Raw genomic sequence first — 25,057 nt, 5'->3', positions numbered from 1 at the left:
GCCGACAGAGGATGAGACAGTTGGATGGCATCATTCATTCAATGGATATGAACTTGGGCAAACTCCGGGGGATGGTGAGGGACAGGGAAGCTTGGTGTGCTATACAGTCCATGGGGGTGGACGCGGCTAAGCAACTGAAGGACAGCATTTGGGGGGCGGACTTGTAGCTGTCTCCCCTGGCTGGCCATTTTCTTAGGAACCCAAGGCCATCAGCAGAATGGGTAGGAGGGGCTGCCTTAACCGGCTCTGCTCCACTGCCTGCTCCCTCTCACCCCTGCAGGCTGGAACAAAAGGATTGAATATGCACCAGGCGCCGGGAGCTTGGCTCTGTTCCCTGGTATCCGCCTGGAGACCTGTGATGAACCTCTCTGGAACATTCAGGCCACCATAGAACTGCAGACCAGCCATGTGGCCAAGGGCTGTGACCGTGACAACTACTCAGAGCGTGCACTGCGGAAACTCTGCGGTGGGTGTGATCCCTTTGTGGCCCTCCCCCCATCCTCCCTGCCTGTGCCCATCGCCCATTCCCCCAGCCTTTTCCTGACCCTCCTCTACCTCTCTTAGGAATCTGTCTTGGGATTTCCCTAGCAGTGCCGTGGTTACGACTACATGCTTTTCATTGCAGAGGGCGCAGGTTCAATCCCTGGTTGGGGAACTAAGATCTTGCAAGCCATGCCGTGCCACCAAAACCAAAAAGAATCTGTTTTACATCTTCTTTTGCCCATCCATAAGTGGAGTGAAAGTTGCTCAGTTGTGTCCAGCTCTGTGTGACCCCATGGACTTTACAGTCCATGGAATTCTCCAGGCCAGAATACTGGAGTGGGTAACCTTTCCCTTCTCCAGGGATCTTCCCAACCCAGGGATTGAACCCAGGTCTCCTGCATGGCAGGCGGATTCTTTACCAGCTGAGCCGCAAGGGAAGCCCACGAATACTGGAGTGGGTAGCCTATCCCTTCTCCAGTAGATCTTCCTGACCCAGAAATCAAACTGGGGTCTCCTGCACTGCAGGCGGATTCTTTACCAACTGAGCTATTAGGGAAGCCCATCCATAGATGTATATATATCAGAGCTTCCCAGGGAGCACTAGTGGTAAAGAGCCCACCTGCCGAAGCAGGAGACATAAAACAGACTCAGGTTCGATCCCTGGGTGGGGAAGATCCCCTGGAGGAGGGCATGGCAACCCACTCTAGTATTCTTGCCTGGAGAATCCCATGCACAGAGGAGCCTGGTGGGCTGCAGTCCATGGTGTTGCAAAGAGCTGGATACGACTGAAGCGACTTCGCATACCACACACTGTATCTATGGGGGTTGTGGCATGTGGTTGTCTCTTGTGGCCCAAAGAGCACATAAACATGTGGTTGGCAAAGATGCATGATTATGGCCCAAGAAAATCACCAGATAAAATACAGAACAATGGCAGGGAGCGATGAAGAGCTGGAGGAGCTGAGGTCACTGGAGAGCTGTTCCTAGCCCTTCCTTTTTCGTCTCTGAGAGGCCAGAGGAGGTGGTGACAGTAGCTGTAGGGGGTCTTTTCCTGCCTGCATCCCGTCCCCCATCTGCCGCCTCTCGGCTCCAACACCTGTGCCTCTGGGGCTCCTGCAGGCGCGGCCCCTGGGGAGGTGGATCTGCTGCCGATGCCCGGCCCCAATGCCAACTGGACAGCGGGCCTCTCGGTGCACTACAGCCAGGACAGCAGCCTCATCTACTGGTTCAACGGCACCCAGGCGGTGCAGGTGCCCCTGGGGGGCGCTGCGGGGCTGGGCTCCGGGCCCCCGGACAGCCTCAGTGACCACTTTACCCTGTCCTTCTGGATGAAGCATGGTGTCACTCCCAACAAGGGCAAGAAGGAAGAGGAAACCATCGTGTGTAACACCGTCCAGAACGGTGAGCCTTCCCCGGGGCACCTGTCTAAGTGTGGAGAGGACTGGCTTCGTGTCCGGCCTCTGTCACTGTCCAGTCGGTGGCCGTGGGTGGGTCATTTCTCTCTCCCTTCGTATGTAAGATAGCAGTGCTGGGTTTCACAGTCCAAGCAGGACGAGCTGAGATCCTACTGCTCTCTGCGTGATGGGACCGCTCACCGGCCTTCTCATTTGTAGCTGCCCGATCGCCTTGCATCCCCTGTGTAGTAGACTACCTCCCCAGTCTGCTCCCTGTAAAGCCCCCTATCAGAATGGAAGAGGCTGAGTAATGCTGTGCCCCGTTCTTTCCCTTCCACCACCACCCTGGCCTCCTCCTATAAGGGCTTGTGAGCTCCAGCCTCCAGGACCCCCTTCCCTCTATGGCAGGAGGGTGTCCCTCTCCAGGGGGCTCAGCCTTGACCTACTCTTTCATTTCTGCCTCTTCTTGGAGCTCATTTCTCTTGATATGAAAAGGATCACTACCCATGAAGTTTGTATTAACCAAAGGAGCAGTAAAGATCTGGGTAGGAGCTGGCTGGTCACTGTCTCCCCTCAGCCAATCAGAGTGCCTGAGAAAACCCCAACACTGAACTCTGTGTATGTGTGTGAGTCTCAGAGAGAGCTGGAGAGAGAGTGACAGATCCTGAAGAATTAGAGAGAGACAGAGAGAACCTGAAAGAATAAAGGAATAAAGAGAATCCAGGGAGCCCTCCTTTCTGGCGCTTTGAATCTGTTCTTGCCTCCAGTGCTGTGTTTGACTCCTGTCTCCATCCTCTGCCCCCAGAGGACGGCTTCTCTCACTACTCACTGACTGTCCACGGCTGCAGAATTGCCTTCCTCTACTGGCCTCTACTTGAGAGTGCCCGGCCAGTCAAATTCCTCTGGAAGCTGGAGCAGGTGAGGCTGGAGCCAGGCTCATGGGAAAGCTGGGTGGGTGTAACTTGCTTTCAGGGGAGGAGGTCCTAGGGCAGGGCTGGGCATTTTCTGGGTTGCCCTGTGTCCCTTTTTTCAATCTCCACTTTCAGTTCCTGACTATTCTTACATCCCCCTGCCTTCCACCCCAGTTCCATTCTCTGGTTCTCTTTTCCGAAGGCTTGTCTCCTGCAGAAAGCACTCCTGGGTTAAGAGCAAGTAGGGAACAAATTACTACTAGCCCCAAACCAACCAACCATCCATCTCCTCTTGTTTTATTTCATCTTTCTTATCTGGAAACTTAGTGTGGATTCTGAACTCTCAAGCAGTTAGTGTGTTGTAATCAAGGAAATAAGTAACCTAGGGTACACAGATTGGGTTTTGGCTTCCCTGATGGCTCAGGTGGTAAAGAATCTGCCTGCAATGCAGGATACCTGGGTTTGATCCCTGGTTTGGGAAGATCCCCTGGAGAAGGGAACAGCTACCCATTCCAATATTCTTGCCTGGAAAATTCCATGGGCAGAGGAGCCTGGCAGGCTACAGTCCATGGGACTGCAAAGAGTCAGACACAACTGAGCGACTGAACACATATATGTATATAAATCCTCACTATTATTCAAAAAAGGATAAATAAAATGAGCAAAAAAAGAAAAAAGAAAAATCTCTTGAGCTAACAGTTGCAGCCTCTTCTTTATTCATCTCCAAGCTGACCACAGGGACCATAGGGACTAATTGAGTTTCCATCTCCTTCTGTTTTTCTTGTAAGCCCTGGTGGACTGGCTGAGTAAGCAAATGGCTGAAAAAAGGCAGGATGTGGAAGAGAGAGAAAGGGGAATGAAAACCCACAAACTCAATAACTGAGGGCTACCTACAAAAGTTTCTGTTTTCTGAGGCACTCTTTTAAAGAGATAGTCTGCCATCTGCTTCTTGATCTTTCCCCCGCATTGCTAATATTGGTAACATTCCTCTTCCTATTTTTGTTTTATTTATCCTTATTTATTCAACAGAGATTTAGTAAATACAAGTACCCTGCCGTTCTGCTAGGTTATGGGGATACAATGCAATCTAAGATGGAACGAAATCTCTGCCTTCATTGAGTATACATTTTAGTTGGGGAGATAGATTTTTAAAAGTAAGAAGACATGTAGTAAGAGCTTCCCTGGTGGCTTAGACAGTTAAGAATCCACCTGCAATGCAGGAGACCCAGGTTCGATCCCTAGGTTGGGAAGACCCCTTGGAAAAGGGAATGGCTACCCACTCCAGTATTCTGGCCTGGAAAACTCTATGGACAGGGAAGCCTCGTGGGCTACAGTCCATGGGGTCGTAAAGAGTCAGACATGACTGAGCAACTAACGCTTTTACTTTTCAGACATAATAAAAAAGATAAGTTGTGCTAACGCTCTGAAAGAAGAAGCAAGGAACCAAGGTAGAGAATAGGAGGCAAGGAGAGGGGAAGTCATCTCAGACTGGATGTTCAGGGAAGGCCTGATGGAAGCGAAATGTAAGCTCATCCTGAAGAATCCAGGCAGACGGAAGAGCAGATGGAAAGGTCCTGAGGCAGAAAAGTGTCCAGCATGTTCCAAGCATGGAAAGAGGGCCAGGCAGTTAGGGCACAGTGAAAAGGGCAGACACTGGATTTGAGGCTGGCGAGTTGGGCAGTGATCAGGTGTACGGTGGACTTGGTTAGCTAAAGTCATTTGGATTTTGTGCTATGAGAGATGGGAAGTCTTTTGAAAGGTTTATAGCTGGGATGTGGCCTGATCAGACTCACATGTTAAGAAGATCCTTTTGTATATGTATAATTACTTTATTTTGCTGTACACCTGAAACTGGGGCTTCCCTGGTGGCTCAGTGATAAGGAACCTGCCTGCCATTGTAGGAGATGTGGGTACAATCCCTGGGTAGGGAAGAACCCCTGGAGAAGGAAATGGCAACCCTCTCCAGTATTGCCTGGAAAATCCATGGACAGAGAAGTTTTGCAGTCCATGGGTCTGCAAAAGAGTTGGACACGACTTAGGGACTAAATAACAACATCACCACCTGAAACTAATGCAACATTGTAAACCAACTATTCTCCATATTAAAAAAAAGAGTTCTAAATTTTGAAGGCGTTGCTCCACAAATTTAGGATGTATTTCTCAATTAAAGATAAATTTCTGTTGCAAAAATGTTAATAATTTTTCTAATTATGCATCTGAAAATATTGGTTACAAGTAATGTATTTAATTTGCAATTAGCTATGATTTTTCAATAATTGTCATTTATATCTGGGAACGTTTGTGAAGTGAGGAGAATCCAATCTTCTCAAGAATAATGACTTGTTAGTGAATACTGTTTGACAACATTAAATTTGGTAGTGATTTAAACACCGGAAAAAGGAAGGCAATCCCTTTAGGAACTATGGGAGGAGGATATCAGAGAGAACTGAGTGCAAGTGCTCAGATGAGGGTGTTGCAACAGTACACACGGAAAAGGTTGGGAGGACTTGCCTGGTGGTCGAGTAGTTAAGACTGCCTTCCAGCACAGAGGGTGCAGGTTCCATCCCTGGTGGAGAAGCTAAGATCCCGCATGCCTTGGGGCCAAAAAACCAAAACATAAAACAGAAACAATGCTGTAAAATTCAATAAAGAGTTTAAAAATGATCTACATAAAAAATAGTCTAAAAAGGAAAAAAAAGAAAGACTGAGGATGGGTATGATGTGTGGACATGGAGACGGAAGAAGACTGCACGGAAACCTATAGCTGTTAGTTCTGTCTGGACTCGGGATGCGCAGCACCTGCCAAAGGACACAGTGGTGCTCCTCTTAGGAATGTTGATGGAGTTAAAGGTTTATGGAAAGAGTGGAATTTTAGGTAGTTTACGTATGAGGTTGAGCCTGATCCATTCTGGGCAAGGATTCCTTGAGCTGGGTTGGCAGCAATTCACTAGCAAGCCCTGTTGATAGACCAGGGAACACGAAGGGCTGTCTCCTGCCCCCCAGGGGGTGGGGCAGTGCCTGGGGCTCCTTCCTGGGGATGCAGTACCCGAGGGCTTCCTTCCTTTCCCTGTTCCCAGGTCTGTGATGATGAGTGGCACCACTATGCTTTGAATCTCGAGTTCCCCACGGTCACACTCTATGCAGATGGCATCTCCTTCGACCCCGCCCTCATCCATGACAATGGTCTCATCCACCCACCTCGAAGGGAGCCCGCGCTGATGATTGGGGCCTGCTGGGCTGGTAAGTACCCCCGCCTCAACACTGAGCTTCTCCATGGAGGCGCTCATGGTAGAGGTGCCGAGTGGTTGGTGAAGGAGCAAGGGCAGCTTGACCTTATGACCTCGTCTCCCTGAAGTTGGGCAGGGAGGCTGGGAAAGCTCTCCGATGGAGGAGACCACCGCCCCCTGGTCTCCTGCCGGCTGGACTAGTCATCCCCTCTGACTCGGCCATCACCAGCATCTCACTTTCTGTACCTGCAGCCGCTTCATACTTTGATCTGTCCCCATCATGATTTCACAGCCTTTTCCTCTGCTGGAGGACAGTAACCCTGCAGAGAGTCAGCAACCTTCCAACTTTTAAGCTGTTTCTTTGATTTTTTCCTTCTGGGATGGGGGGTGTGTGTGTGTGTGTGTGTGTGTATGCGCACGTGAATGTGGTGTGTGTGTGTCGTGTGTCATATGTTTGTGTATGTAGTATGTCTAAGTGGTGTGTATGTGGTATGTGTGTATGTGGTGTGTTTGTGTGTGTGGTGTATGTGTACATGTGGTATGTGTATGTGTGTAGTACATGTGGTTTGTGTGTATAGTGTGTGTGGGGTGTGTCTGTATGTAGTATGTGGTACATTTGTGTATGTGATGTGTCTAAGTGGTGTGTATGCACTGTGTGTATGTGGTATGTGTGTATGTGGTATGTTTGTGTGTGTGGTGTGTCTAAGTGGTGTGTATGTACTGTGTGTATGTGGTATGTGTGTATGTGGTATGTTTGTGTGTGTGGTGTGTCTAAGTGGTGTGTATGTACTGTGTGTATGTGGTATGTGTGTATGTGGTATGTTTGTGTGTGTGGTGTGTCTAAGTGGTGTGTATGTAGTGTGTGTATGTGTGTAGTGCATGTGGTTTGTGTGTATATTGTGTGTGTGGTGTATCTGCGTAGTCTGTCGTATGTTTGTGTATGTAGTGTGTATGTATCTAGTATGTGTGTATGTGGTGTGTTTGTGTGTGTGTGTGGTGTATTTGTATATGTGGTGTATGTATGTAAGTAATGCATGTGGTTTGTATGGTGTGTGTGTGTTGGGGGGGTACCAGAGTCCTTGTGTTTCCTCAGCAGCATATCTGGGTTTTGTCTACAACAGAGGCCTGAGATAACCTCAGACAAGACGAAAGAAGGGTTGGGACTCAGTTAGAGGTTCAAGTCCACATGGCCGGGGGCAGCCCCCGGAAGACCTCCCCAACCTCTCTGTCGATCTGGCCCCGGCATCCCTGAGTTCACTGGTGCTCTTTCTCCCCCAGAGGAGAAGAACAAAGAGAAGGCAAAGGGAGCTGACAACAGTACGGACGCCACAGCAGGTACTTGTGTGAGACCTGGAGGCCTGCAGAGCTCGCATCTCAGCCTGGCGCTCTGGGCTCCGCATCCGTGCGGTCCAACCCGGCCTTGCGCTTCACCGCCTCGCGCGCCACCGGGGTTACAGCCTCCGAGCAGCGTGGCCAGGCGGAGAGAGTGCAGCCGGATGGAGCCGGCTGGGAGCCGGTGTCCTCTTCTGTCCACAGAGTGACATCCAGGGTTCCCGCGCTGGCTTTCTGCGTGGCAGAGCACAGGGGGCAGGAGACGGCCACGCAGCCAGGAGAGCTGGGCATCCCTGAAGCTCCCACGCATCCCTGCCGGCGCCCCCCGCATGCACCGCGGAGACTCCTTCGCTTACTCTCCTCTTTCTCCTTGGGTCTCTTTCCTCCCTTTGGTCCTGCTTTCCTTCTTCTCTTTATCCTGGAAGCCTTTCTCATTCTGTGGCTTCTATTTTTCGCCTTCCGTCCCCCTCTGCCCAGGTTTTTATTTTGTCTTCTCCCTCTCCCATCTCCCCTTAGCCTCCCTTGCCTCTCATCCATCCTTTTAGCCCTACCTGGCTCCTGTCTGTCTTCTTTCTCCAGCTTGCTGCTCTTTCTCTGTCTTGTTCTCAGCCTCCTCTACCTGGGGCCTCCTCCGCCCTCCCCTCTGTCACCTCTTACCTCCCGTCCACCCCTGTGTTCCTGCCCTAGGAGACCCCTTGCCGATCCACCACTACTTCCACGGCTACCTGGCTGGTTTCAGCGTGCGCTCAGGCCGCCTGGAGAGCCGTGAGGTCATCGAGTGCCTCTATGCATGTCGGGAGGGGCTGGACTATAGGGATTTCGAGAGCCTGGGCAAAGGCATGAAGGTATCGCCCCTTCCTCTGGCCCCCTCCCTCTGGGCATGCTCCCTGTCCCCACCCCGCCCCACCCCACCCCCTCGGCTCCCTTCCTCTCCGTCCTGCTCTCAGCCCTGTCTGTGTCTGGGGCCCAGGTCCACGTGAACCCCTCGCAGTCCCTGCTCACCCTGGAGGGGGATGATGTGGAGACCTTCAACCATGCCCTGCAGCATGTGGCTTACATGAACACTCTGCGCTTTGCCACGCCTGGCGTCAGGCCCCTGCGCCTCACCACTGCCGTCAAGTGAGTGTCTGGTGGGTGGGCAAGTCACAGAGCCAGACAGTGTCAGAACTCTTTGGCCTTAGATGCCATCGACAGCTAGGCACATAATGCATCCCCTCCCCTCTGGTTTTAGGGATGGAAAACTGACCTGTCCAGTTGCCACAGCAATGCAGCAAGAAGAGTCTGGACTAGACTCAGATTTTTCAACTATGAGTTCATTACTCTTTCCACTTGTTAGCTCAGATGGTGAAGAATCCACCTGCAATGCAGGAGACTTGGATTCAATCCCTGGGTCGGGAAAATCACCTGGAGTAGAAAATGGCAACTCACTCCAGGATTCTTGCCTGGAAAATCCCATGGACAGAGGATCCTGGCGGGCTACAGTCTATGGGGTCACAAAGAGTCATACATGACTGAGCAGCTAACACATACTCTTCCCACCAAAGCACACTTCCAGCATTTAGGAGTTTTAATCTCTGTATCTCTGTGCTGACATGTAAAAGGGGACAGAGGAGGGTCCTGGATTGGGCGCCAGGAGTGGTGGTTTGATTGCTCAGTTGTGTCTGACTCCTTTGCAACACCATGGACTCAACCGCCAGGCTCCTCTGTCCATGGGATTTTCCAGGCAAGAATACTGGAGTGGGTTGCATTTCCTTCTCCAGGGATCTTCCCGACCCAAGGATTGAACCCATGTCTCCTGCATTGGCAGGCAATTCTTTACCGCTGACCCACCCAGGAAGCCCTTAAGTATATTAGTTATTTAAGAATACAGATTGATTGAGGGGTCATGAAAACACAAGAGTTATAGATACAGAGTTTTTACTTACTAGCTTTTTTAGTACTGAGAAAGTGCCATCAAACAGAGATACAATAGAATCTAACTCATGGAATTGTTGTGAGAGTAAACAATACTGAGTTCAGATCAAATGCCAGCAGAGTGCCTGTTCTGCACACTTAATGAAAGTGAAAGTGAAATTGCTCAGTCACGTCTGACTCTTTGTGACCCCATGGACTGTAGCCTACCAAGTTCCTCCGTCCATGGGATTTTCCAGGCAAGAATACTGGAGTGGGTTGCCATTTCCTTCTCCAGGAGATCTTCCCGACCCAGGGATTGAACCCGGGTCTCCCACATTGTAGGCAGATGCTTTACGGTCTGAGCTACCAGGGAAGATTATTACCTGAAGGCATTTTCACCACTTATTTTTTTTTAATATAAATTTATTTATTTTAATTGGAGGCTAATTACTTTACAATATTGTATTGGTTTTGCCATACATCAACATGAATCCGCCACGGGTATACACGTGTTACCTGAAGGCATTTTCACCCTTTATGTTTGTAGGGAAGTTTTAAGAGCTACTGCCCTCTAGTGGGAGCATCACACAATGGAGGGGTCAGGGTTTCTGGGTTCCCTTCTCCCCTGCTCTGCCTCAGTTTGTCCAAAAGCTGTCTGAAGAGAAGCATCTCTGACTTGCCCTTATCCTGGCAGGAACAGGTTTGGAGAGAAGGCTCTGAGCCCCAGAGAGTGATGGGCATGGTTGTCAAGCCTCCCAGTTGAAGCTGTGGAAGACGGGGCCGGGTTTGGGGAATAGGGTATGGTCCTGGTGTGGAGCTGAAGGCTATGGGCAGATGAGTTCTCGTGGACAACGATCAGTGCTCAGGATGGGCCCCGCCAGGTTCCAGTGAGAACTCTAACTGTTAAAGGGCTCTCACCCAGCTCTGAAGGTGCCAAGGTCTTCATCCCTCAGGGACGAAGAATTGATCTCATCTCTTTCACAGGCTTAGGGGCCATGTCAGAGGGAGGGCTCTGTCTTCTGGCTTAGGATGGAGCTTTGCAAGGGGCAGCCCCACAAGGTGGGAGTTGATGCCCTCTCTGTTGACTGGCTCATCTGGATTACTCTGACCTATTGGGCTTCCCTGGTGGCTCAGAGGTTAAAGTGTCTGCCTCCAATGTGAGAGACCCAGGTTCGATCCCTGGGTCGGGAAGGTCCCCTGGAGAAGGAAATGGTAACCCACTCCAGTATTCTTGCCTGGAGAATCCCATGGACAGAGAAGCCTGGTAAGCTACAGTCCATGCAGTCGCAAAGAGTTGGACATGACTGAGCGACTTCACTCACTCATTACCTTGGCAGGTAATCTGGATTACTCTGACCTATTACCAGGGAAGAGGCTTATCTGAGGGTTGGGAACCTGAGCTCTTCCTTTAGTAGAGGGGTGGGGCCTTCTTCCTTTGTGAGGTTAAGAGGGAGGGAGGTCTCATTTTTCCATTTCAGGGTTTCCATGTGGTTAGTGCTACACTAACACCTCATTGAGGGCCTTCCCTGGTTGCTCAGCTGGTAAAGAATCCTCTTGCAATGCAAGAGACCCTGGCTCCATCCTGGGTGGGGAAGATTCCCTGGAGAAGGGATAGGCTACCCACTCCAGTATTCTTGGGCTTCCCTTGTGGCTCAGATGGTAAAGACTCTGCCTGCAATGTGGGAGACCTGGGTTCGATCCCTGGGTCGGGAAGATTCCCTGGAAGAGGACATGGCAACCCACTCCAGTATTCTTGCCTGGAGAATCCCATGGACAGAGGAGCCTGGTGGGCTACAGTCCATGGGTCCACAGAGTCAGACACGACTGAGCACTTTCACATGCAACTGTTCAGTCAATGTAGGTTTTCCCTAAGTTTTTTTTTTTTTTTTTAATCTTTCTGGAATTCTTGGAAAGCCCATCTCCTCATGGCATTGACCACTGAACAGATGGCCACCACATCCTTTTTTCTAGCTCTGTTCGCTCTCCCTAGCTCTTGAATTTCTATGTGCTTGCTGTAATCTCTGTCTGGGAAGTTCTGCCCACACCTCAAACAAACGAGCTAAAGCTTAATAATGAACTTCAGTGCCTGAACCAGCCCTGCCCCTGAATTCTCTGCCTCAGTGGCGGTGTCTCTGTCCTTGCAGTCACCCTGGCTTGCAGCCTCTGACCTGCCTTGGAGCCTCCCTATGTTTATGCGCCACCCCCGTCAGTCATCTGGTCACCCAGACCCCTCTGCACCCGTGTCTGGTATCTGCTTCCTCTTTCCCCATGTCTGTGTTATGGCTCCAGCAGGCTGTCATGCCCACTCCTCTGGCCTCTTGAGATAGCCTCCCAACTGGTGCCTGTCTAGTATTCTAGCTTCAGTTCCACCTCCACCCAAAGGCTAGGTTAGTGATCCGAAATCCAAATGTCCATCCTCACACTTCCCTGCTGAAGACGACATCTGTGGTTCCCTCCTGCCTCTCACAAAATTGCGCTCGGAGCCCTGAACCATCTGTCCCAGCCTTTCCTGCTTCGTGTTCCTCTACTCCCCTCCGTGTGCTCCGCACCATCCACTCGAGGGTCAACTTTCTACTTCCTTCAAAGGCTGGGTCGCTTGCTGCTTTTTCCCAGTATTCTTACGCTCCCTGACCAAATACCCCACTCCCATCTCAGCCAGAATAACCTCTCCCACTTTGAACGCTCTGGGTTTTGCATGTGCTCCATTTATGTGATGGTGACCACATTGGCTCTTGTTTGAAGGTTTGTGTAGAAATTCTAATTTCTCGACCAGATCATCAGTGCCAGGGCCAGCCCCCTGGTCCCCTTTGGGTCTCCTTTGGAACACCCATCGCAGTGGGAAAGTCTGCTGGAGGCCAGCCCCTTGGTTCCCTTTGGCCCCCTTTTGGATCACCCATCACAGTGGGAATATCTGCTGGAGGCTGTGCTTCCGGAGTCAGCTGGACTTATTTCCCAGGAGGCTTTGATGGGGTCTCTCTAGGACTGTGTGGACTGTCTCAGGCCCTGCTCCTTAGGAACTCAGCAGGTTGTGGGTTTGGTTCCTTCAGGGGCTCTGCATTCATTGTATCCACTGAGGTTACGCCTTCTCCCTTTTGGCTCCAGTAGTCAAGCTGGACTCACTCAGTAACAAAAATGACAATCTTTTTAGAAAAATAATTTCCCTTAGCTGAGGCAGGTGGACCGCAAGCCCTGCTCTGGAATTGCCTCCTCCCCTGTGAAAGCTGCATGTTCAAGGGGGCACTTTTTTTTTTTTTTCCTGCACCATGCAGCTTGTGGGATCTTAGTTCCTCAACCAGGGATTGAACCCAGGTCCACGGCAGTGAAAGTGCCAAGTCCTAACCACTAGATCGCCTGGGAATTCCAAGGAGACACTTCTTTATAAATAAATTCGATTTGTGCAAACCCAGGTTCCACATGGTGGCTGTGGGTTAGTGGAAAGGTGTGTACTTGGAATGAGAAGAATGGGTTCAAGCCTGGACTGGGATGCATATTTCTTATGTGGCCAAGATGCTTGACCCAGGAGCTTTGGCTTCTGCTCCTTCTTCCAACAGCAGTGAAAGAAGGTTAAGTGAAAACATATGGGCAAAATGCTTCACAGTGCAGCAAGTGCTCTGGGGATAACCCTCAGATTGCCTGGAGGAGATCCTGGGAGTGTGTTCTGGAGTGGCTGTGATGTTGGTTGCTCAGGACTTAGTGCTCTTGGGAGGCTTTGTCTGGCACCAAGGCCAGAGAGGCTTCATGGGATGGTGGATGCGGTCTGAGATGGTCAGATTAGCTTGCCTACTGAAGAGTGTTTCTCTGGTGCTGGACCAAATGAGTGGAAGATACACCTGGGAGGAGGATGTCCTTTTTTTTTAAATTGTAGTTGATTTACAGTGTTGTGTTAGTTTCTGCTGTACAGCAATGTAATTCATTTATACGTATATATACATACCTTTTTAATATTCCTTTCCATTATGCTTTATCATAGGATATTGAACCTAGTTCTCTGTGCTATACAGTAGGCCCTTGTTGTTTATCCATTGTATATATAAAAGCTTACATCTGCTAATCCCAGCCTCCCACTCCATCCCTGCCCCAACCCCCTCTCCCTTGGCAACCATCGGTCTGTTCTCTGTGTCCGTGATTCTGCTTCTGTTTGACAGATAGGTTCATTTGGGTCATATTTCAGACTCCACATATAAGTGATGTGCATGCATGCATGCTCAGTCGCTTCAGTTGTGTCCAACTCTGCGCGACCCTATGGCCTATAGGCCTCCAGGCTCCTCTGTCCATGGGATTCTCCAGGCAAAAATACTGGAGTGGGTTCCCACTCCCTTCTCCAGGGGATCTTCCCGACCCAGGAGTCAAACCCAGGTCTCTTAGCTCTCCTGCATTGGCGGGCAGGTTCTTTACCACTAGTGCCACCTGGGAAGCCCGTACATATAAGTGATATCATATGGTATTTGTCTTTCCCTTTCTGACTTACTTCACTTAGTGTGATACTCTTTAGCTGCAAATGGCATCGTTTTGGTTTTTGATGACTGAGTAGTACTCCGTTGTATATATGTACCACGTCTAATTTATGCATTCATCTGTCAGTGGACATTCAGATTGTTTCCACATCTTGGCTATTGTGAATAGTGCTGCTATAACACAGGGGTGTGTGTATCTTTTGAATTATAGTTTTGTGGACATCCTTTGACACACTTCCCACTCCCACCCCACCTTTGTTGTTGAATATTTTTTGACACATATCTACCAGTCCAGTAGTTAAGACTCCGAGCTTCTACTGCAGGGGTCGTGGATATTGAGGAACCAGGATCCCTGCATGACTTGGTGTGGCCAAAAATATAAAAAAGAAGGTGATAGATTCCCCATATAAGTGATATGTATGGTATTTGTCTTTATCTTGTTTGTTTCACTTAGCATAACACCTTCAAGGCCCTTCCATATCATCACAAAAGGCAGACTGAATAGTATTCCATTGTATACATGTCACATCTTCTTGGTGCATTCACCTATGGACGGACCCTCTGGTGGTCTCTGTGTCTTGGCAACTGTGAGTAATGCTGGGGTGAACATGAGGGTGGAGCTAGTGCTCTGAGATAGTGATTTCATCTTTAGATATATACCCATATATACTCATACTTGTTTTCTTTAGATATATAACTGACTCTTTGTGACCCCATGGACTATACAGTCCACAGAATTCTCCAGGTCAGAATACTAAAGTGGGTAGCCTTTCTCTTCTCCAGGGGATCTTCCCAACCCAGTGATCAAACCCAGGTCTCCTGCATTGCAGGCGGATTCTTTACCAGCTGAGTCACAAGGGAAGCCCAAGAATACTGGAGTGGGTAACCTATCCTTTCTCCAGTGGATCTTCCTGACCTGGGAATCAAACCGGGGTCTCTTGCATTGCGGGAGGCGGGAGGATTTTTTACCAACTGACCTATGAGGGAAGCCCTCACACACCCAGGAAGGGAACTGCACTGAATGTGTGCTCAATCACTCCGTCGCGTCCGACTCTTTGTGACCCCATGGTTGATAGCCCACCAGGATCCTCTGTCCATGGGATTGTCCAGGCAAGGCTATTGAAGTGGGTTGCTGTTTCCTTCTCCATGAGACAGTGATTTCATTTTCTTTAGATAGGTACCCAGGAAGGGAATTGTACTGAATATGCTTTTTAAAAATCAAAGCAACAAAAAAGCTCTTAGATGAAGAGCTGTGTATGTATTTACATTTCCATAAGTTCAGTTTGTAAAATACAGTTCTATGGTCTTGGGATTGGGCATTGGTGATGTCATAGGTCAGGGTTGCCTGACCTTTGCCCCTGCCCCTTCTCTGCAGTGGCCTCCTCCTGGGAAAGGGATCTCCCCCTCCAGCTTTGCTGTATGTGTGTGTGGGTGGTCTGCAGAGACACTGTCCCCCTTTCCTCCCCTTTCCCTCTCTGACATGGGGTGCTCTCTGCAGAGGTGGGGGTCCCGACTGATGGCCAGATTACAGATTATCAGGGAGCGGGTGCTGGGCTCACAGGCTGCCTCCCTCCCCTCTCCTGATGCAGGTGCTTCAGTGAGGAGTCCTGTGTCTCCATCCCTGAAGTGGAGGGCTACGTGGTGGTGCTACAGCCGGATGCCCCCCAGATCCTGCTGAGCGGCACCGCTCACTTTGCCCGCCCAGCTGTGGACTTCGAGGGACCGGAGGGGGTTCCTTTGTTCCCTGACCTTCAGATCACTTGCTCCATTTCGCACCAGGTGGAGGCCAAAAAGGACGAGAGTTGGCAAGGCACAGGTAAGCATGCCTCCCAGGGAGGGGTCGGTGTCTGGAACCAACGTGAAGGAGAAAATCTGGAGCTGGACATGAGAACAGTGTCGCCCCACATTCGCTTTTCGAGAACACCTGGCTACTGGGAAGGAGGGCTGGTGGGAGGCCCCCAGGTATAAGGAGGTTGTCAGGTAGTGACCTTCTTGACAGCGATGCTGGCAGCTCTCAGGGAATGACCTGGGAAGGGGAGGAGGAGCAGCCAGGAGGTGGGCCCTTCAGCTCTGACCCGACCCCGACTCCCTCCCGTCCAGTGACAGACACTCGCATGTCAGACGAGATCGTGCACAACCTGGATGGCTGTGAGATCTCCCTGGTGGGGGATGACCTGGACCCCGAGCGGGAAAGTCTGCTCCTGGACATGGCATCCTTGCAGCAGCGAGGCCTGGAGCTCACCAACACATCCGCCTACCTCACCATTGCCGGTCAGTGGGGCCCGAGAGGCGGTCCTCTTTTCTTGGGACACCCCCGTCCATGACTGAGTCTCTGGGGAGCCCAGAGGGTCCTCCTTCCAGGTCCAGGAATGTGACCAAGTGTCCCCTTGCACCTTCCCCACCTGGAGGTCCTCTGGCTTCCAGACTGTCCCTAGAGGTGGGGGCCGGGGTTAGGAATCCTGATGTTTTTTTCCCAGCGTCTCTGTCCAGCCCGGCTCACCTCCGCTCTGGGCTCCACTCTTCTCTGGCTCAGGCTCTGCCTGAGCTGTCTTATTCTCTGGCCATTTGCTCCTCACCATCTTCTTTGTCTTCCATCTCACTGATTTCTTGGATTCAGCATAGCTTTTCTTTTCTTCTAATATTTATTTATGTGGCTGTGCTGGGTCTTAGTGGCACGCCGGGTCTTTTTTAGTTGCGGCATGCGGGGTCTTTAGCTGTGGCATGCAGACTCTTTAGCTGCAGCCTGCGAACTCTTAGTTGCAGCATGTGGGACCTAGTTCCCTGACCAGGGATGGAACCCGGTCCCCTTCATTGGGAGCATGGAGCCTTAGCCACTGGACCCCCAAGGAAGTTCCTAAGTGCTCATCTCTTAATGTTTGGTGGTAATGACTTGGCAGCTTTCCAGGGAAGCCTGCTCCTCTCCAAAGGACCCTCTGTTGGGGAGAATAGAAGATGAGGTGGCCAGTCCCTTCCTGTTTCCATTCCCTTCCAGAGCCTCATGGAGGGCTTCTGTGTTTGCCCCTCACCGTCTCCCCGCTGCTGCCTCCTCCCTCTGTCCTGCATGCATCCCTGTTTTCCTTCTCTCCATCCCTCCTTCCAGCTTGCAAAGGAGGGCAAATGGAGCCTCGGTTTCTCTGTCCCAGTCAGGCAGAGCTGGCGGGGTGCTGGGGAGCCTCTCTCCCTCTGAGGACTCCTGTTGAGTTGAGGGGCGTCAACAGGTGGGAGTCTGGGAGAGAGACCCCGGGCCTCCTCGCTGGCTCCTGCTCTGAGCCGCCTCCGGTTCCCAGGGGTGGAGAGCATCACCGTGTACGAAGAGATCCTGAGGCAGGCGCGTTATCGCCTGCGACACGGAGCAGCCCTCTACGCCCGGAAGTTCCGGCTCTCCTGCTCAGAAATGAATGGGCGTTACTCCAGCAATGAATTCATCGTGGAGGTAACCCGAGCCCCCTCTCTTCCAACCCCCCCCTCCCCCCCGCCCCCGGGCGAGGAGCCGGGATGGGGGTGTGGACTGAGCCCCCTAGTGGTTGGGAATGGAAACTGCAGCTCGGGCAGGGGACTCCTGGACCCGGGCTGTGGGTAGAGAAGGAGGGGAAGTTGATGCGGGGGTGGGGGTGGAGCGGGGGGTGGAGCGGGAGGTGGGGGTGGGTGGAGCGGGAGGTGGGGGTGGGTGGAGCGGGAGGTGGGGGTGGGTGGAGCGGGAGGTGGGGGGGGTGGAGCGGGAGGTGGGGGGGGTGGAGCGGGAGGTGGGGGTGGGTGGGCGGGGCAGAGGTGAAGAGATGGGCATCCGAGGGCTAGAGGAGGACTGAGGAGAAGGAAGCGTACCCACTGAGCCCGTGCTTGCCCCAGGTCAGCGTCCTGCACAGCGTGAACCGGGTGGCCCACCCCAGCCACATGCTCAGCTCCCAGCAGTTTCTGCACCGCGGTCACCAGCCACCGCCTGAGATGGCTGGACACAGCCTGGCCAGCTCCCACCGCAACTCCAGTACGTAAGGCTGGGTGGGGCCAGGGGGCAGGTGGGCACAAGCATCCTCCCCCCACCTCTGGGGGTGGTGGGTGAGGAGGAAGGGATGGAGCCATGGATTCTGTGAAACCTGGCATGGTTGATGGTTCCGATCCAATCCCTTCACCCCTGGCTCATTCACTTTCCCTAGTGGAGAGCGCGAGCCCCGGGTCATCACAGGGTCACTCATATCCCGGCTGATGGTCAGTGCGGGTGTAGTCTTTGTTGTTGGTGCTGCCAACAATATCAAGTCAGCCCCGGACTTCGGGATCTTCAGTAGTGACGCTATCACGTATTAAGCACCTACTGTATACTAATGCTGTCGACAATACCATTAAGAATACAATTATAAGGTAGATACAGTTTCTATTCTAAATAAGGTTGGTGCTATTGCTTGTCAAATTATGTGCTATATGGCAACCCACTCCAGTACTCTTGCCTGGAAAATCCCATGGACGGAGGAGCCTGGTAGGCTGCAGTCTATGGGGTCACTAAGAGTCAGGCACGACTGAGTGACTTCACTTTCACTTTTCACTTTCATGCATTGGAGAAGGAAATGGCAACCCACTCCAGTGGTCTTGCCTGGAGAATACCAGGGATGGCGGAGCCTGATGGGCTGCCGTCTATGGGGTTGCACAGAGTCAGACGTGACTGAAGTGACTTTGCAGCAGTAGCAGCAGCATAAAGTCATAAGGCTACTTCTGAAACAAAATATGCAAACATGTGAAGTGTTACATCCAAATGGACTGATGCCCTTCAGAGCCATCTTGTTCCTTGGCCAGGGTTGCTTACTAGTGATGCAATTTTTAATTCATGATTTGAAATGCTTAATTATAGAAAAATTAGAAACTATAAGTGTAAAGAAGAAAAGTTATCCATAATTCCACCACAGTTGACCCATTGTTAATAGGGTCTCAACCCAGTTTTTGCCTATGCGACTGTTTTCTTTTCTTCTTTCAACAAATATGAGATCAAACTATTTTGTAACCTAATATTTACACCTAATATTATAAATTGAGTCTTCACATTGTTAAAAACTGCAGTGATTCTGATGTTGCTGGAAGTGATTTTTGGAATCCCTTTTTTAGCATTGCTTTCAAAGTCAGTTCATGAGATGCATTTATTTTTGTTACTTTCAGGACATACCTTGCCTTTGGCCTAGTTCAATGTTACCCAACATCAGAATCCACTTTTGTCAGAGTTGGCTCTGGATAGCATTTTGCATTTGTACATGTAAAACCCACTCCGGAAAGGCAGAGATGTGTCACGTATTAGGAAAAGTCAGGGACTTCCCTGGCGGTCCAGTGGTTAAGACTCTGTGCTTCCCCTGCAAGGGGCACAGGTTTGATCCCTGGTCGGGGAACTAAGAGGCATAGCCAAAATAAAAGAGATTAACAAAAAGTCAAAAGGCGAGTTGCAGGCTCTGAAGGCAATTCCCTGAGGAGTTCCAAACACACTTTCTTGGAACAAGGTCCTGGTCACTCACTGAGCCTTACCCTGAAAGGACAGCTCTCTTGTCAACCATGTAATTATTGAGAATAGTGAACATTGGTGTGCCAAGCACTTTGCCTGTGAATTTTACACCTATTAACCCAGTGAGTCATTATAGACAACAGATGAAATAGGCACTAGAATGATCCCCCCTAAAGGCAAGGAAACAGAGACCAGAGAGGTTAAGTACCTTATCCAAGATCACACAGCAAAAGTATAGTGGAGCCAGGATTCGAGTCAAGCCAGCAGAATTCCAGAACCTGTGCCCTAGCCATCACGCTTCATATCCTCTCCATGTTAGATGCTTAAAAAAAAAGTCTCACAACTTTATAGTTGCACCTAATTTGGGGGAGACTTTGAGGGCTTCCCAGGATGTCTCTGACTGAGGCTGGCTCCTGGGCACCCCTCAGAATTCAGTCTGGTTTCGTCTCCTCGGGCAGCGGCCCCCACTGTGCTGTCTCTTGTGTTTGCTTCTCCCTGGGACTGGCTCCCCTCACCCTTGCTCTTCCTGAAAACAACTGCAGACCCCTTTTAATTGTTTTCCTGTGATGCCTACAGCAAAGCAGATGGAAGTAGGGGTGAGGAGGGAGTGTAAGGCATAAGCAAGCTGCAAGGTTCTAGGAAGCTTCACACAATCTTGAGAGACATGTGAGTGAACTCGACCTGCTTTTGTTAAATGGGCTTTTGGGGCCATGACTCCCTAGCTCTTCTTCCAGTTCTTTCCTTGGCAATCATCCCACTCAGCCTTGTTGGGGTTGGATACTGGGTCTACCACTCAGATTAGGCTCAAAGTGGGTCCTGGTTGGCATTGCTGTTGGGCTCAGTAACTCTCATCCTTGTTATCTCTGCTTGTTCTGAGATCCCACTTGAGAGCGGCAGCCTGCTTTTCCTTTCCCCTGACTTTGGCCTGAGTAGGGTACAGAGTTCATAGTTTACCCGAGGGCCTTGGTGATTGACAGCTCCTGAACTTATCAGGAGATCCATTTTGTCCATGTACCTTTCCTGACTCTTCAAAGTGTCCCCTTTCTCTCCCTTCCCTCTAGCCCTGAGAGTGGAGTTACAGAATTGTGGTTTAGCGATTTCAAACTACTCTGACCATGCAAAAGAGGAAGAGATAGAATTCTCTCCAATGGGAAGGGTGGTTCATTTCTCTGAAGCGCCTAAGTGCACCAGGAAAGAGCTCAGTGTGAACTGGCACAGTCAGCCAGGGAAGGTCTGCTGGCACATTCAGAGCTTGACCTTGAACCTGGAGGGTAGAAGGGAGTCTGGATGGACATGAGAGAGAACAAGAGTGTGAGAACTGGGGGCGGGGGGGGGGGGAGGAGGTGGCTTGGGGGGTTGTGTTTGGAGAGAACGATGCTGCCTGAGAAGGGTAAGATGAGCAATGAAGACAAGATTTATCCAGTCCTGCCAAATTTTGATGCACATCAGAATCGCCTGGGAGCAGTAAAAACACTTAGTGCCTCGGCCACATCCCATACCAGTTCAATCAGAAGGTCTGGGGTGGGGAGCCAGGCTTCAGTGGGTTTTTAAAGATCCTCAGGTGATTCCAATGTGCAGTCAAGTTAGGAATTATTTCCTTGCTTTGTTACCTACAAGTATTTGAGACTTTGTGGAGAGACCCACAGTGCACTAGGATGAGAATAGAAAATGAAGTTGGACGTGAGGCAGAAAGGACAATGATGGAAGAAGATGAAGCCAGGGAATAAGTCAGTTCATAAAACATATGCTGTGAGATACTGCACAATTGCTTGAGTGGCCAGAATTTGGACCTGAGCTTCCTTGGAGCTGAAACAGGAGAAAATCTGAGCAGATAGGAACGTCATATGATGGGACCCACCAGTGTTTCTGGTTGGAGGTTTCTCCCCAGTCTCTGCAGAAAGGGGGCTCCACGCAGGGCTGTGGACAGGGCATCCACGGTGCCTTACACTCACACAGAGCCAGGGGTTTCACATGGGCTACTGGCTAGAACTCAAACACTCCTTCCTGTTGGCCTTGGAGGTAACTCGAGGCCAGAGTCAACTACTTGGAGCTAATGCAGTAAGAAAGGTTGATGATGTTTTTTGAACTCTTGGTTTCCATCCGTAGCTAACTTAAAAATCCTCCCATCTCTCTGGCCTCCTGGCTCAGTTTAAACTAATTAACTGTGCTTGTTTGCCTGCACATGCAGTGTCTGCACTTGGTCTTTCCTGTGGTCCTTTCTGATGGCCGGCAGTCAGCTTGTCACTTCCTTTACCAGGCCAGGGGCTTGGAGGGACAGATGCGTTTGATTAGGGCACAGAGCAGAAGCTCTGGCTCTTCGTCACTGTGGCTGTGGAGCCAGTTCACCCGCTGTGGCCTCCACCCCGAGGAGGCGTTTCTACTTCTACAGCCTGGGCTTGGCTACGGGGGCATTCTGCTGGTGGGGGTCACTGTTCTGGGATCCTGCCCCACCGACCTGGAGACCCGAGAGGGGCTTTTTCCTGCAGAGGAGCCGACAGGCCAGCTCGGCCTCCCCTCTCCTCCTCCTCCACCCCCAGGCAGTTGAGAAACACTCATTCAGCCAGGCTCATCTCTCCTCAGAGCCGGCGCCCAGGGAGCCCGCCTCCCTTGCTCTGCAGAGTCAGTTGTCATCGGCCCCAAATGGGCTATGGGTCGGGTCAGAGTGGGGACCGACTTGGCAGAGCACCATCAGGGCGGCCTCAGGGAGGCGTGAGGCCAGTGCGACTGCTCCCACACCTGCTTGTGTTTCCACACCGGGCTGGCTCTGGAGCATGTGGCAGCGTGTGCGTGCACTCTCTGCTGGAGGACGGGTGTGCACCAGGGTGTGCCCCACGCTGCGTGCTTCCCTGTGCTCTGCTCCGTCTCTGGCCACGTGAGTCTCGGAGGCTGTGGGTAAACTTGTGTGTGTGTGTGTGCGTGTGAGACGCATATGCTAACAGCCCCTCAGCAACGGGATCACCCAGGGTGTGGGTCCTACGCAGCCTCTCTGGTCAGTGAGGCGCTGCTCCTACGTGGCTGGCAGGAGTGGGCACGCATGTGGGATGTAGTCACCCAGCTGCCCGTGAGGGCACTGGGCCTGGGGGCACGCCTGTGGGGTCTCTACCTCCACCTGCTGTCCGTGGGGCTGTGGGCCCCTCTGTTTTGCCTCCTCCTGCTTTTCCGCGTGCTGTCCATGTGTGTGCAGGAGCTAGGCAAGGCTGTGCTCACGGCTGCTGCCTCTGTGGGCGTCTGGATCCAGGTCTGTGGAGGGTACATTGTCCTGCAGGGGCTCGCCTGGACTGCCCAGCTGGTGGGGAGCTGCGTGGCGCTGCACGTGTGGCTCTGCTGTGCCTTGATGGAGACTCTCAGGCACGTCCTTTCCGTCCTGCCATGTGAGCAGGCCGTCAGGTGGCTGGTGCGGGCAGGCGTGCTGGCTGGCAGAGGCCTGGCGTGGGTGCGGGGCGTGGCGACCCTGGTCCAGGTGTGCACCCACACCCTCTTCCTGGGCGTGTACCTGTGTCTGCACGTGTGCTTTGCCGCCATCAGCTCCAAGGTCCGAGTGAGGGTGCACGCCCCGCTTTGGGTCTCCCTGCCCTTTAGGGTCCACGCCCCGCTGAGCCTGGGCTTCAGAGTGAGGCTGCAGGCCCAGAGGCACGACAGGGCCCAGGGGACGGGGGGTGCATCCCGAGGGGAGCAGAGCCCCCTGGTGTCCAGTATGCCCCCAGTGTCCAGGACGCCTCTGGCATCCAGGAGGCTCGAGCCCACAAGGAGACGGGAGGCATCACGGAGCAGGGGTGAGCTCTATCCAGGTGGGTACTTGAAGGGGCTGCTTTCTACCTCTTGGTCCTGTCCCCAGCCTTGGGTGTCAGGCCACACTTGGAGCCCACTTCTCCTCTTCAAATGAAGGAGAACATTCTCTCCTCTTGTATCATCAATCCTGTGTGGCCACCTCTCTCCTTTCCCGTCTGGGCTCCTGGGACCTCCTTCTTGGACTGAGTGGTCCCCAGGGAAGGCGCAGGCAGAGGACCTGGGCAGGGTCCAGGCCTTGCCCTGTCTGCCGAGCCCAGAACCACTCAGGGCAACATTGGGCTGAGGGCCCTTCTCCTCCCCTTGCCCTTCCTCCTGTGCAGACCTCCTCCCTCCCTCAGGCTCTCAGTCCCTCCAGCCGCCCCCTTCCCTCCCCGTCTCTGCCCTTCCCTGGGTGAAAGTGAAAAGAGAAAATGATAGTCGCTTAGTCGAGTCTGATTCTTTGTGACCCCTTGGACTGTAGCCCGCCAGGCTCCTCTGTCCATGGGATTTCCCAGGTAAGAATACTGGAGTGGGTTACCAGTTCCTCCTCCAGGGGATATTCCCGACCCAGGGACTGAACCCTGGTCTCCTGCATTGAAGGCAGATTCTCTACCCGTGGGATTCTGCTTCTCTTCCAGCTTCTACAGTGGAGACCTCTCTTTTGGGCCATCATGGACCCTCTCTTTTGCTCAGAGATGCCCTCTCCCCAGGCCCCTGACGCCCTCCTGCCATCCCCTCCCCCCTCCCCCGCCGGCAGAGTTGGCTCAGGTGTGCCTGGCTCTCTCTGCAGTGGTCCCCAGTGCGGCAACCCTCATCATCGTGGTGTGCGTGGGCTTCCTGGTGCTCATGGTCGTCCTGGGTCTCGTGCGCATCCACTCACTGCACCGCCGCGTCTCGGGGGCCAGCGGGCCTCCCGGGGCCTCCAGCGACCCCAAGGACCCTGATCTGTTCTGGGATGACTCAGCTCTCACCATTATCGTGAACCCCATGGAGGTGAGTGGGGGGCCTGGCAGAGTCAGGGTGCAGCTGGGGCGCACTCCCAGCAGGAAGACTCCCAGTGAGCACCCCCCCTCCACCCTTCCCCAGTCCTATCAGAGCCGGCAGGTCTGCGTGGCGGGCGCTGCGGGTGGCCAGCCGGATGACGAGGACAGCAGCGACTCGGAGGCAGCCGACTCGCCCAGCAGCGATGAGAGACGCATCATTGAGACCCCCCCTCACCGCTACTGAGGACTCTGCCCCTCCCTAGACAGAGAATTCTGTCCCGGTGAGACAGACACACCCAAGAGACAGAAGGACCTTCTTAGAGGAGAGAGACCAGGTGGGGTGGAGGAGAGAGCTCTTAGGAGTCCTCTCCTAATCTCAGAATCCGGGGGCCCACCAGAGCCCGCCCCCTCCCCCTCAGCTCCCAGCCCACCCCCGCTCCGTGCCTCTGGGCTCCTACTCCCGGGTGGGGGAGATTCTGGCTGCCTTCTCTGTCCGCCAGGCAGCCACCCCCTTTGCTGATCCACGTCTGTCTCTTCCCCCACCGGCCATGTGCTATATGGGGGGGAGGGACTGAAGGAAACCTTGTCCCCTGCCCTTACCTTCTCTCCTGTCCATGGGGCCCCCTGGCCGGGCATTCTCTGCTTCTCGTAATGAGCCCCCCCTTTCCATTTCACTTTGGGGATCCCCTCCTCTCCTGGCCCCCTTCCCTCCTCTTCCTCTCCTGTCCCCCCCTCTCTGAGACCTGGCTGTGGCTGGGCTGTAGGGGTGGGAAGTGCGGTGGGGGCCCCGGCTGGATTATATATAATGTATATTTTTTCATGTTGTCGTGAGCGCAGCCCCTGTGTTCCGTGTGCAGCTCACAACCTTGTGTGCGTGTGGCATTGTCACGTCCTGGGGTGGGAGTGGGAGTTGGGTGGTGGGTGTGTGAGGGAGGGGACACACCCTAGGGTTTTCAAATAAAACAACTGGAGAAAAGCCTGGTCAGCTGCCTCTGGCCTGCTTGATGCCTGGTGGGCGCTCTGTGGGTGGCCGCTCTGGGGTCTCTGAGCTGAAGTGAGGGGCGGGGCTGGTTTTCTGGGTGCTGTGGCCAGGATCGGATGGCTCCCACTGCACCCCGGGAAGAGTGCAAACAGTTGAG

General features: G+C 52.5%; 1 protein-coding gene across 1 annotated transcript in view; it reads left to right on the top strand.

Moving 5' to 3' along the window:
• CLSTN3 (calsyntenin 3) overlaps window positions 1–24,162 on the top strand; it is a 29,532-nt gene extending 5,370 nt beyond the window's left edge. Inside the window, exons 6-18 of the mRNA XM_052640650.1 lie at window positions 281–466; window positions 1,603–1,884; window positions 2,683–2,795; window positions 5,866–6,028; window positions 7,294–7,350; window positions 8,035–8,192; window positions 8,318–8,466; window positions 15,284–15,510; window positions 15,795–15,965; window positions 16,982–17,127; window positions 17,541–17,676; window positions 23,726–23,928; window positions 24,022–24,162. Coding sequence (XP_052496610.1) covers window positions 281–466; window positions 1,603–1,884; window positions 2,683–2,795; window positions 5,866–6,028; window positions 7,294–7,350; window positions 8,035–8,192; window positions 8,318–8,466; window positions 15,284–15,510; window positions 15,795–15,965; window positions 16,982–17,127; window positions 17,541–17,676; window positions 23,726–23,928; window positions 24,022–24,162 — 2,132 coding nt within the window. The remainder of the gene's footprint in view (window positions 1–280; window positions 467–1,602; window positions 1,885–2,682; window positions 2,796–5,865; window positions 6,029–7,293; window positions 7,351–8,034; window positions 8,193–8,317; window positions 8,467–15,283; window positions 15,511–15,794; window positions 15,966–16,981; window positions 17,128–17,540; window positions 17,677–23,725; window positions 23,929–24,021) is intronic.
• The last annotated feature ends 895 nt before the right edge of the window (window positions 24,163–25,057 follow it).

This window comes from Budorcas taxicolor, chromosome 5, assembly GCF_023091745.1.
Source record: "Budorcas taxicolor isolate Tak-1 chromosome 5, Takin1.1, whole genome shotgun sequence".
NCBI classification, from domain to species: domain Eukaryota; kingdom Metazoa; phylum Chordata; class Mammalia; order Artiodactyla; family Bovidae; genus Budorcas; species Budorcas taxicolor.
This window is presented reverse-complemented; position numbering and strand designations above follow the sequence as displayed.